Consider the following 13,258-nt stretch of genomic DNA (forward strand, 5'->3'; position numbering starts at 1 on the left):
ATTGTATATTAATGCATATATATGGAATCCAGAAAAATGGTATTGATGAACCTATTTGCAGGGTAGGAATAGACACACAGATGTAGAGAACAGGCTTGTGGACAGTGGGGGAAGGAGAGGGTGGGACGAATTGAGAGCATAGCTTTGAAACATATACATTACCATATGTAAAATAAATAGTTTGTGGGAAGTTGCGTATAACACAGGGAGTTCAACCCAGTTCTCTAGGACAACCTAGAGGGGTAAGGTGGGGTGGGGGTTGGGAGGAAGGCTCAAGAGGGAGGGGACATATGTATACTTATGGCTGATCCACACTGTTGCAAGACAGAAACCAATACAACACTGTAAAACAATTATCCTCCAATTTAGAATAAAATAAAATCATTCTGGCTGCTGAGTGGAGAAGAGACTGGAGGAGGAAGACAGGAGGGAGGGCAGTTGTTCGAAGGCTGTTGCATTGTCCAGATGGGACATGGTAGTGGTCCGGATGAGGGTGTGGCTGCAGGATGGGGAAAGGGGTGTGGCTTCAAGAGCTCGGCAGAGTCCACGCTGCTCCTTTCACTGTGCAGCCAAAGGCACAATGGGAGATGCTGCCGCCACCCTTCTGATTAGAACCATGGCACATGTGCCCACTCTAAGGTGAAATGGTGACTGTTGGTTTCCTTTCCATTGGCCCGAAAGTGAAAGTGAAAGTCGCCCAATCATGTCCGATTCTTTGCGACACCATGGACTGTATAGTCCATGGAATTCTCCAGGCCAGAATACTGGAGTGGGCAGCCTTTCCCTTCTCCAGGGGATCTTCCCAACCCAGGGATCGAGTCCAGGTCTCCCACATTGCAGGCAGATTCTTTACCAGCTGAGCCACAAGGGAAGCCCATTTGCCCTAAATGGTATACTAAATGCAAGAGAAGCTCAGAAAGTGGTAAGTCAGTCCCTTGCTTTCTAACTCTAGCAATCTACAGGGACCAATTGGTGTGAAAAAGCCTGGTGGAAGAGAAGGCAATCTCTTCCTAACCAACACAAGGGGAAATTAAGCTAAACCTGAAACTGACTTTGCCTTGGAGGAAGACCTATGGTTGTTGATGGGTACATGTTATAGGCTCAAATATCATCTGCCAAATTGTTCAATTGACAATACCTGACAAATAACCACTGCTGTCCACCAAGAGATCTTGATTGCTTTTCTCCGAAGTCTTACTCATCAGTTCTGATCAGGTATTTCAGGTCCATCCCACTTTATTAAGCACTAATCATTTATTGATTGATTGTCACCAATCATTTAAATATTTATTCAAAAAGTACTTACCAAACACCTATATGTACCATGCTGTGTGTTCACTGCTAGAGAAGAGAAATGAATGAGATACTCTGCCTTCTAGGAACAGAGTAGCAGGTAAGTTGTGGTGTCAAGAGCTTTGAGGGCCAGTTCAGTTCAGTTCAGTCACTCAGTCATGTCTGACTCTTTGTGAACCTATGAACCGCAGCACGCCAGGCCTCCCTGTCCATCACCAACTCCCGGAGTTTACCCAAACTCATGTCCGTTGAGTCGGTGATGCCATCCAACAATCTCATCCTCTGTTGTCCCCTTCTCCTCCCGCCCTCAATCTTTCCCAGCATCAGGGTCCTTTCAAATGAATCAGCTCTTCACATTAGGTGGCCAAAGTATTGGAGTTTCAGCTTCAACATCAGTCCTTCCAATGAACATCCAGGACTGATCTCCTTTAGGATGGACTGGTCGGATCTCCTTGCAGTCCAAGGGACTCTCAAGAGTCTTCTCCAACACCACAGTTCAAAAGCATCAATTCTTTGGTGCTCAGCTTTCTTTATAGTCCAACTCTCACATCCATACATGACTACTGGAAAAACCATAGCCTTGACTAGACCGACCTTTGTTGACAAAGTAATGTCTCTGCTTTTTAATATGCTGTCTAGGTTAGTAATAACTTTCCTTCCAAGGAATAAATGTCTTTAAATTTCATGGCTGCACTCACCATCTGCAGTGATTTTGGAGCCCATTGAGGGCCAGAGGAGGGAGCTAGAGGAGGGAGCTATTGACTGTGTCCCAAGAACTGAGCAAAGACCCCACAACAGTGTGACCAAGATCTTGAGAGATGATAATTTTTTTCAGCTGGAGAAGAGTAAAGCGGGCATCCAAAAATTGCAAATAGGATGAGTAAAGACCTAAAGGCACAAAAGGACATGCATGTTCTAGAATGTTGGATGTCCAGAGTGGCTGGGATGATTGTGGCAAGGGCTCCAAGACACTGTCCCTCGACACTCAGGTTGCAAGGTCATTTTTATTTATTTTTCAAAACTGAATAGCATCCAGTTGAAGCTCCTACTCACCGAAGTCAGGGAGAAGTTTCATATCATTCCTTTCTTTGAACCTCCCCCTCCTTTGGGTTCCATCAGAACTCAGGACCCAGGAAGGATGGAGCAGGAGCAGGGTGCTGGCTCTCCCTATGGAGATCACTCATCCTTGTCCAGGCCCACATGGCCCGTTGTACTGTGACGTCTCTCTTTGAGGTTCTACTGGTCCCTCGATGTCAAGCACTGCTGCGGAGACCATTACCAAGGATTTTGTTAGCTTGGGGCAAGGAGAACTCAGATCATTGGTCACAAAATGTCTAGTGTCTTCTTTGAGGGAAGGAAGGTGGAAAGACTGGAGAGGAAGGGTGCATTAACTCTTTGCTGGTGAATCCACAGCAAATGGAAACAAGACACAAATGAATGACTCAATAACCTTCCTGTTCTAGGAGTAGAATTAACATACGGCTCGCTCCCTTTGCAGACAGGAGAGTAAGGTGAGGAGAGCTGGATGTGCCCGATCTCCTGTTCATTGTCACCTGTGGTCTGGGTTCAGGGCTCAGAGTCAAGTCTGGGCACTGATGAGTGGCTCCCTGTCTTCCGCAGGTGTGGCAGTGTGGCGGGAGTGTGGAGGTCCTGCCCTGCTCGCGGATTGCCCACATCGAGCGAGCCCACAAGCCCTACACTGAGGACCTCACCGCCCATGTCCGCAGGAATGCCCTCAGGGTGGCTGAAGTCTGGATGGACGAATTTAAAAGCCATGTGTACATGGCATGGAACATACCCCAAGAGGTAGGAAGCCCCTGTGGGGATGCCTTTCTTGAGGGTTGATGGGGAACAAACAAACAAAGTAAATGTGCAACTAAACTCTTCCTCCCAGGAGACAGCCAGGGTCTTGTTTTCCATGCTGAGTGAACTCTCAACCCTAAGATACTGGATATCGTAGAAAAGGGTCTGACTGTGGGGTACTATCATGTGTCTTACCCACCCCATCTCTGGTCACCCCCTCCTTGAAAGTGGGCTCCTTTCCCTCCAGACCACAAAGTCCTCATTCTATCTGAGAAAGTTGGACCAAGTGGCTCCAAGGTTCCAACATGCTCCCAGGTCCTCAGCTTCTCTGACAATAGGTATTTCGTGGTCCCAGATTACAAATATCCCAGTAATTACCAAAATTCACCAAATGCACCTTAATATCCCTGTAGACTGAATGCAAGCTTCTCCATTGAGCCTTTGACCAAACCAATAAGCAATGTCCCTATACCTTTGGGATTTCTTGAACCACATGAGTGGGGCTGGGCTACACTCCCACATGGACCCTCAGGGGAAGGGACCTGTTCTGGGCATTTTTTAGGCTGCTTGTTACCTTCACAGAACCTCATCATTGTCTACTACTGTGCTCTAGCCCTCTTGTTGTTTAGTCACTAAGCTGTATCCAACTTTCTGTGACTCCTTGGACTGTAGACCGCCAGGCTCCTCTGTCCATGGGATTTCCTAGGCAAGAATACCGGAGTGGGTTACCATTTCCTTCTCCAGGGTATCCTCCTGACCCAGTGATCAAACCCATGCCTCCGCATTGGCGGGCAGATGCTTTACCACTGAGCCACCTGGGAAACCCCCTAGCCCTCTAGTCACCCATATTTAAGAAGTCCAAGAGGCTATTTACAGTAGCTAGAACATGTGGGACTTACCAGGTGGTGCTAGTGGTAAAGAACACACCTGCCAATGCGGGAGATATAAAGAGACATGGGTTTAATCCCTGGGCCAGGAAGATCCCCTGGAGGAGGAAATGGCAACCCACTCCAGGATTCTTGCCTGGAAAATCCCATGGACAGAGAAGCCTGGAGGGCTACAGCCCATGGGGTCACAAAGAGTCAGACACTACTAAAGTGACTTAGCACAGAACATGGAAGCAACCTAGATGTCCATAGACAGATGAGTGGATAAATAAATTGTGAAACATATAAACAATGGAATATTACTCAGCTATAAAAAAAGGAATGTATTTGAGTCCATTCTAATGAGGTGGATGAACCTAGAGCCTATTATACAGAGTGAAGTTAAGTCAGAGAAAGATAAATATTGTATACTAACACATATATATGGAATCTAGAAAGATGGTACTGAAGAATTTATTTGCAGGGCAGTTCTTGCCCGGAGAATCCCAGGGACGGGGGAGCCTGGTGGGCTTCCGTCTATGGGGTCGCACAGAGTCGGACACGACTGAAGTGACTTAGCAGCAGCAGCAATGGAGAAACAAACATAGAGAACAGACTTATGGACATGGGGAGAGAGAAGAGGAGAGGGTGGAATGTATCGAAGAGTAACATGGAAACTTACATTACTGTACGTAAAATAGTTAGCCAGTGGGAATTTGCTGTATGTGTCAGGGAACTCAAACAGGGGCTCTGTATCAACCTAGAGGGGTATGATGGGGAGGGAGATGGGAAGGAGGTTCAAGGGGGAGGGGGCATACAGATACCTATGGCTGATTTGTGTTCAGGTTTGACAGAAAACAACAAAATTCTGTAAAGCAATTATCCTTCAATTAAAAATAAATAATTTTTTTTTTAAAAAGGGCAAGAGAGAAAGCAATGTATCTCTGGTAGCTTTGTTCAGCCTTGCTGTGTGTCATATGGAAATGACCTTGGACAGCTGGGTTAGGTGAACCCAACAGATGCCAGCCACGGGATCGCCACCTGCCTGCCAGCCAGTCTGCCTGGCATTGAAGGTCATTGCTTATGTTGCATTTTATGTGACATGGAGCTGTTGACTGCATGACCTCCTGCTTTCCTCCCAAGGCCTTGGCTTCCCCTCGAGAGTCCTTTGGAAAGCCTCTGCTCTCTTCCTGACAGGAAAATGGTTGATCTTTGCTTAAAGTTTTCATGTGAAGACCTTGTTTCCTGATGTCTCCACCAAGTTAATATTTTACTCAGGCTGAGGGATTGAGAAAGTAGGCTGGGTGGGATCTCTCAAGCAGCCCCCTAAGGACCACCACCAGGGGGAAGGGTCTTGGGTTGGCTGCACCCTTGTACCATCAGTGAGACTTCAGCTGTCAGGAGAAAGAATGAGGAACCCCAGCAGTACCAGCGGGAGTGCAGCCAACCTTGGTGAACCAGCCCCGAACGCAGCTCTGACAGTGGGAGTGTTTCTAGGGAAACAGTGATGTGTTCTGGACCCATCTGTGGCTGTGGGCGTTGGATCACAGCACTCTGGGCAGGATGCTGAGCCCTGCTGTGGGAGTCCTCTGATAGCAAAATGTTGAGCACACTTGGAAATTCCCCAGGAGCTCACCAGTGAAGCAGTGTGGTTCCCCGGGTTCTGTAAAGGACTGGGGTCCTGTCCATACCCTTGTCCCCCTTCTCTCTGCACCGTAAAGATGCAAACTTTGTAGCCCTCTCCACCACAGCCCCCGCCATTGCAGCTGACAGATGTTGAAATAGACAGCAAATCCGAAGAGTGGTAGAGAATTGAGTGTACTTTGAGTAAAAGTAATTGGAAAATGATGAAACTCAGTGTCTGCCGGTGACTCCTAAAGGAGCTTAAACCAAGTCAAGTGGGTGGGGGCTGGAGGAGTAAGACAAGAAGGACAGATGAGAGGTGGACATGTCCAGGATAAAGCCTTTAGGAGGAGAAGGAAGAGATCAGTGTTTCCTCTTGACCCCCTGTTCGCTACTATGTCCAATTCCCCCTTCTGCCTCTCTCAGCCTTGTGGAAAGAGCCACTTTACACCTCCCAGTCACTTCTTAAGTCACATCTCAATACTATCTTGAAGCTGCTTTTGACAGAGTCATCATGGGCCTCCTACCTGCTTAATTTAATGGATATTTTAAAGTCTTCAACTTACAGGATCCTACCTTTTCCTTGAAACTCTTCACTCTCTTGGCTCCATGATTCCACACCCTAGACCGTCCTCATCTCTCTGACTGTTCCTAACTCTTCGTGGGCAACTCTTATTTCCAGTGGATGTTTAAGTGCTCCCCATGGATCCGTCCTTGGCCACCTGCTCTTGTGATATACCTCAGCAGAGTAATCCCATCAACTCCTGGGTTCTGCACTGCCTACATAGAGAGGACCTCCTAGTTACCGTCTTTAGCCTGACTCCTGCCTTTAGCTTCAGACTTTACCTGCACATCTTCCCCTGGGTGTTCCCACAGGCACTTCAGTCTGAATCTGACCAAAACTTAATATATCTTTCTTCCCCAAGTCTGCTTCTGTTCTTATCCTTTATCTAAATGCATGATATCCCCATCTGCCTAGACTTGTGAGCTTATTCCTGAGCGGCATTCTTTAATCATCTTCCATCCCCAGTCCATCATTGAGCCCACCTTTCCATTCCTCTCACTTCTGAGTTCAGGTCATGCCTCTTCCTCTGCAAGAGCCTCTGGCTGGTTTCCCTGACTCAAGTCTTACCCCTTAAATCTATCCTTCCCACTACCCAAAGTCATCTTTTTAAATTCACAATGACCATGTCATTGTCCTACTTGAATCTTTAAATGACTATCCATGTGCACAGGATCAGGCATAGAGCCCAGCATTGGACATGGATCTAAGCTTTCTCCTCCCCAGTCCCACCACCCACCACCCTGGTTTTGGAAGCTCTGCAAATGGCATGGACTAGGGGAACTTCCCCGAGTGCCCTGTCCATGTCAGGCTGTTTCTTATCTCTCTGTGGTGGCCCATTTTGTCCTCTCTGCTTGCAATTCCTCTCAAAACTTCTTCCCCAGCCTCCATCCTTACCACTTCTCCTCCATCTTTTTAGACTCAGCTCTGCTGACATCTTCTCTAGAAGCCAGTCCCATCTGGGAAGAATGCCCCCTTTCCCCTGCGTGTCTCTGTTATTGCATCATTACCCTGCAAGAGAATGTTCCATTGTCTGAAAAATCTCTCTCTCGTTAGATCAGTGGCTCTTAAATCTGGCTGAACTTTAAAATCATTTGGGCTCCACCCCAGAGATTATGATTTAATTGGTTTGGAAGGGAACTAGGGATTTTTTTTTTGTTTTGAAAGCTCTTTGGGGATTTTAATGTTCATCCAGGGCTGAGAATCACTGCTCTAGACCATGGGCTCCCTGAGGACAGATTGTGTTATTCCTATTTGTGTCACCGGGTCTAGCCCAAGGTGAGGTGCATGGTCAGGGCTCAGTAAAATCTCACTAACATTTATTAACAAATGAATCTGCTGGCCATGTGTGTGATCCCATTCTCCTTTGATCAATGACTTCCAAAAACAGATCTCCTGACCAATTGCATCAGAATCACTTGGAAACCTTTTAAAAATATTGATTCTGGGTCTCATCCTCAGAGATTTTGATGAGGAGGTGTGTAGTGGTGCCAGAATCTATGAAAAGCTCTCTAGGTGCTGGTTTGGGGAAGCCAGATTTGGGTAACACTCGTTTACCTGCTCATCTTTCCCAGCTCACCAATAGCATCACCTACTCCAGGAAGCCTTCTTTGACTGCTATCTTCCCCTTCCCCATCATCCCAGCTGCCCCACACCATGGAATGGACTAAGGGCCCCTTTTCTGTTGCCCCTCAACACTCTCTGCTTCCCTCCATGCTTCACAATCTGTGCAGAGTCTGTTTACTTGTTTGGATCTTTCAAACTCTCCTTTCAGACAGAATGTGACTTCTTCCTGTTTATGTTTATGATGCTTAGGACAGTGCTTGACACAGTCTAGGCACTCAGTAGAGATGAGTTGAGAAAGAAACAAAAGGAAGGAAATGTGGGTTCTGCATCCCTCTGTATTTTCCCCAGGACTTTCCCCAACTGTCCTTGATGTGGCAGCATCGCAATATCTTCTGCTCAGTCCCAGGCACATCTGCTCCCCATTTACTTAAGCTTCTGTCTACAAATGCAGAGCTGGAACCCTTCACCCTTGCCTAGTTGGCTGCTTGGAGAATTAAATAAGTTAATATGTGGAAAGACTTTGATCAGTGCTTGGCCAATAGAAAGCATTAGAGAAGTGCAAATTCTTGTTGTGGATGTCATCACCTGCACCTTCTGCATTCTCACCCAAGCTTCAGAATGCCCTTGAGCAGTCATCCTCCCTTACTGCCCTCTATGTGGAGTTCTTCCCTGGCCGTGCCCTGAAGAAAACCAGCTCTCTCACCCACTCCCTTACCACGTACAGTTCCAAGCTTTCAGAAGATCAGAGGAGCCTTCCACTTATGCTTCCTCTACTTTAATTGAAAGTCAGTTTGCTTCCATGTCCTGGCTATTGTAAACAGTGCTGCGATGAACATTGGGGTATACGCGTCTCTTTCAATTCTGGTTTCCTCAGTGTGTATGCCCAGCAGAGGGATTGCTGGGTCATATGGCAGTTCTATTCCCAGTTTTTTAAGGAATCTCCACACTGTTCTCCATAGTGGCTGTACTAGTTTGCATTCCCACCAACAGTGTAAGAGGGTTCCCTTTTCTCCACACCCTCTCCAGCATTTGTTGCTTGTAGACTTTTGGATAGCAGCCATTCTGACTGGTGTGAAATGGTACCTCATTGTGGTTTTGATTTTCATTTTTCTAATAATGAGTGATGTTGAGCATCTTTTCATGTGTTTGTTAGCCATCTGTATGTCTTCTTTGGAGAAATATCTGTTTAGTTCTTTGGCCCATTTTTTGATTGGGTCGTTTATTTTTCTGGAATTCAGCTGCAGGAGTTGCTTGTATATTTTTGAGATTAATTGTTTTTCTATTGCTTTGTTTGCTATTATTTTTTCCAATTCTGAAGGTTGTCTTTTCACCTTGCTTATAGTTTCCTTTGTTGTGCAAAAGCTTTTAATTTTAATTAGGTCCCATTTGTTTGTTTTTGCTTTTATTTCCAATATTCTGGGAGGTGGGTCATGGAGGATCCTGCTGTGATTTATGGAAGCAACCTAGATGTCCATCAGCAGACGAATGGATAAGGAAGCTGTGGTACATATACACAATGGAATATTACTCAGCCATTAAAAAGAATACATTTGAATCAGTTCTATTGAGATGGATGAAACTGGAGCCCATTATACAGAGTGAAGTAAGCCAGAAAGAAAAACACCAATACAGTATACTAATGCATATATATGGAATTTGAAAGATGGTAACGATAACCCTATATGCGAGACAGAATAAGAGACACAGATGCATAGAACAGTCTTATGGACTCTGAGGGAGAAGGTGAGGGTTGGACGTTCTAGAAGAACAGCATTGAAACGTGTATATTATCATATGTGAAACAGAACACCATTCCAGGTTCAATGCATGAGACAAATGCTCAGGGCTGGGGCAATGGGATGACCCAGAGGGATGGGATGGGGAGGGAGGTGGGAGAGGGGTTCAGGATGGGGAACACATGTAAACCCATGGCTGATTCATGTCAATATATGGCAAAAACCACTACAATACTGTAAAGTAATTAGCCCCCAACTAAAATAAATAAATTTATTTTAAAAAAAAGAAAGAAAGAAAGTCAGTTTGCTTATCAGCAAACAGAAAGTCAGTCTGCAGCAAAACATCAATATTTCCTTATGCAGGATTCGGAAATTCTGCTTCCTCTTACCTGAAGACAGGCTGAGTGCCAAGGATGACTCACCATGGTTCTTAGGCGACAACCATTCTTGAGGTTTGGCTACAAGGAATTTTGTGTGTGGCTGCACACACAGGCAGGAATACTGGACAGCTTTTTTTTGTGGCTAAGTATATTAATGTCCCAGGACTGCCAAAACAAATTACCACAAACTGGGTGGCTTAAAACAACAGAAATGTGTTCTCTGGTAGTTTTGGAGGTCAGAAGCCCACAGTCAAGAGACTGCCAGGGCCATGCTCCCTCCAAAGGCCCAGGGGGAGGATCCTTCCTGGCCTTTTCCAGCTTGTGGGGGGCTCTCGGGGTTCCTTGGCTTGTAGATGTGTCTTTTCATTCTCTGCTTCTGTCTCTGTGTTTCCTCTCCTTTCTCTCATAAAGATTTAGGATCATCCTAAATCCAGAATCATCTCAACATCTCTAATTAATTATATCCACAAAGACCCTTTTCCCAAATAAGGTCACATTCAGAGGTTCTGGGTGGACACTGTTCAACCCTCTACACTAACTATTTGGCAAAAAGGGAAAATACATGTATTGTTTTCTAATAATAAGGGTCAAGGTGACCTTCTCTGAGGAAGTTTGCTCATTTCCCAATTCTGCCTCCTGCTCCGAAATAGAGTTTGATGCAATTTAGAGCTAACAACACAGTACAGATGATGTGCTGAACCATTAAAATGGGAAGGCAAAAGTTGATTAATAAATAGGAAGGGGAAAGGGACGTGATATCCAGACCTAGAAGCTGAGCAAAACTCTGTTTCTTGAGTCTCCTAGAAGTTAAAGTAGAGTGTACTCCTGATGTATTGTCTCTCTCCCACTTTTGATTAGGTTATAAGTAAAGAGACAAAGTCTCCCTTGATCCTGAATGTAGAAAGGAAGTTTTCCCGTGGTAACCTAGATTTTTTTAGAAAAACACAGAGGTCTTCCTGAGACAGATTCTTCTAGTGGATTTCTGTAAACGCTGAGACAGTGTTCGTTTGTCATCACATGAAGGCATTATAGCATAAAGTGGGATGGCCTGGGTCCAGGCGAATAGCTTTGTGATGTAAGGGTAAAGTACAGAGAAATTTAAAGAGTTAGTACTTAACAGATGTCTTTAAGTTAATACTTAACAGAGGATTAAGCAGGATATATTTATCGTCAGTTGCTATGTTCACTGTTTCATACATATTTTTTCAACTCGGCCTCATCAGTAGAGTTCAGGTGCAGTGCTGGACTAGGGGCACAGAGATCAGCAGGACACATTTCCTGATCATCAGGGAGCGGGGACCAGCAGAGAAAGGCCAAACAGAAGTTGCTGGGAAGGCTCTGGGCGGGAGCTGGGGAGCAGAACCAATTATAGAAGAGGTTATCAAGAAATACTCAAAGGGCATAACCTCACTGAAATTGCACCCAGGATTCCAGAACTTAAACCTTCAGGCTGTAGCAAGTTCAAATTTTTACATGACCTGAACCCCGGTAGACAAAAATAAATGTATTTCTTCTTTATCTATTTTTGTTTTGACTCAAGCCCCCATTGTCTGATATCAAAAATGTGTTCTGATCATGTCCAGATACATGCAGCAACTATCTTTGTGGTTTTTCCCAGACATTTCAGAATTAAACTGTCAATTTCATTATTTTCCCAACCCCACTAACTTGATCCCAGAATTGTGGTAGAACCAGATAGGGTCACACTGGCAGCCCACGGACCGCAGTGTCACAGGGAGAGACCTGTGCTTCCCCGTCCTCCTGTCTGCACTCTGGGCTGGTATCTCATGAGAGGACACTTTCCCCGTCTGGTCCCTGGCTCCATGGTGTCATCCTCTGAGATGTCACCTGTCTCCATCTGATCCCCAGATGGAGGGACCCCTCTCTATCTTCTGCTGTGGCATCAGCTCTTTCTCAGTTGATTCTGTGCCCTGTTCAACAGCTGCAGTGCAGGTCCCAGGGCTTCCTGGGACCACAAGAAATGTGGGGGCTTCTCTCTCGCTCGTACTCAAGGACACGCCCTTGTCTCTGTGACTGCTCCTTGCCTGCTGCACCTCAGTGGCTCAGGGCCATGTCTTTGGTACACTTGGGAAATGAGAGACACAGTACTGCCTATGCTAAGCACCCCCACCCCCAGGCTTAGAGATAGGGGATCTGCTTCTTTCACAAGGACTTGGTATAACCAGGCAGAAGGGCAGGCTCCTGCAAATGCCTTGCAAATTTTAAAGCACAAACTCCAGACCCAGGCTGATTGGGTTCAACTTTCAACTCCATCCCTTACTAGCTGTGGGATTTAGGCAAGTCACCCAGGAGGTCACTGAACCTCCTGCATCTGTAAAATGAGGGTTATATTGTGCTCCCTCATGAGTTTAAATAGGACCATATATGTAAATTTAATATAAAGTGAAAATGAAAGTCGATCAGTCATGTCTGACTCTTCGTGACCCCGTGAACTATATAGTCCATGCAATTCTCCTGACCAGAATACTGGAATGGGTAGCCATTCCCTTCTCCAGGGGATCTTCCCAACCCAGGGATCAAACTGAGGTCTCCTGCATTGCAGGTGGATTCTTTACCAGCTGAGCTGCCATGGAATCCTAAAAATTTAATATAAGTAAAATATAAAAATATATGTGTCTGTCTCATATGGAGCAGAGCCTGGCACATTGTGTTATATAAGCCTTAGCTGCCCTGATCACTAGGAATAGTTTTAGAATTAGCAGTATTCCATCTTCAACTCTTTTCCTTTCCTCTCCCTCTCCCCACACAGTTCAGAATCTCTCATCTTATCTCTTGAGATAGAGGTAACCGTGTCATTGATTCAGTCGCTCAGTAATACCCAACTCTTTGCAACCCCATGGACTGCAGCACACCAGGCTTCTCTGTCCTTCACTATCTCCCAGAGTTTGCTCAAACTCATGTCCATTGAGTCAGTGATGCTATCCAACTGTCTTTTCATCTATCGCCCCCTTCTCTCCTGCCCTCAATCTTCCCCAGCATCAGGATCTTTTCCAATGAGTCAGCTCTTCACATAAGGTGGCCAAAGTATTGAGCTTCAGCATCAGTCCTTCCACTGAATATTCAGGACTTATTTCCTTTAGGATTGACTGGCTTGATCTCCTTGCTGTCCAAGGGACTCTCAAGAGTCTCCTCCAACATCACAATTTGAAAGCATCAATTCTTTGATGCTCAGCCTTCTTTATGGTCCAGCTCTCACATCCGTACATGACTACTGGAAAAACCACAGCTTTGACTATATAGACATTTGTCAGCAAAGTGATAACCTTACTCAGACTATATTCTTCCATTTCTTTTACTTACACAAAGACTACAGCTTTTTTTTCTTTAGTAATTTTTAAGGATTTAGTCCCTTTATTTTTCAATGGCCTTTGATAACAGTCCCCATCAGTGCTGATCTCATGTTTTGCA

At 45.5% G+C, this 13,258-nt stretch overlaps 1 protein-coding gene across 12 annotated transcripts in view; it reads left to right on the forward strand.

Moving 5' to 3' along the window:
• Positions 1-13,258, forward strand: part of GALNT18 (polypeptide N-acetylgalactosaminyltransferase 18) — a 468,216-nt gene that overhangs the window by 397,930 nt on the left and 57,028 nt on the right. For all 12 annotated transcript variants that reach the window (XM_081545252.1, XM_081545250.1, XM_081545251.1 and 9 more), the window contains one exon: positions 2,914-3,099. In XM_081545252.1, the coding sequence (XP_081401378.1) occupies positions 2,914-3,099 (186 nt within the window). The remainder of the gene's footprint in view (positions 1-2,913; positions 3,100-13,258) is intronic.

Source organism: Giraffa tippelskirchi, chromosome 11, assembly GCF_054371585.1.
Source record: "Giraffa tippelskirchi isolate mGirTip1 chromosome 11, T2T-mGirTip1v1.2.pri, whole genome shotgun sequence".
Classification (NCBI taxonomy): Eukaryota; Metazoa; Chordata; class Mammalia; order Artiodactyla; family Giraffidae; genus Giraffa; species Giraffa tippelskirchi.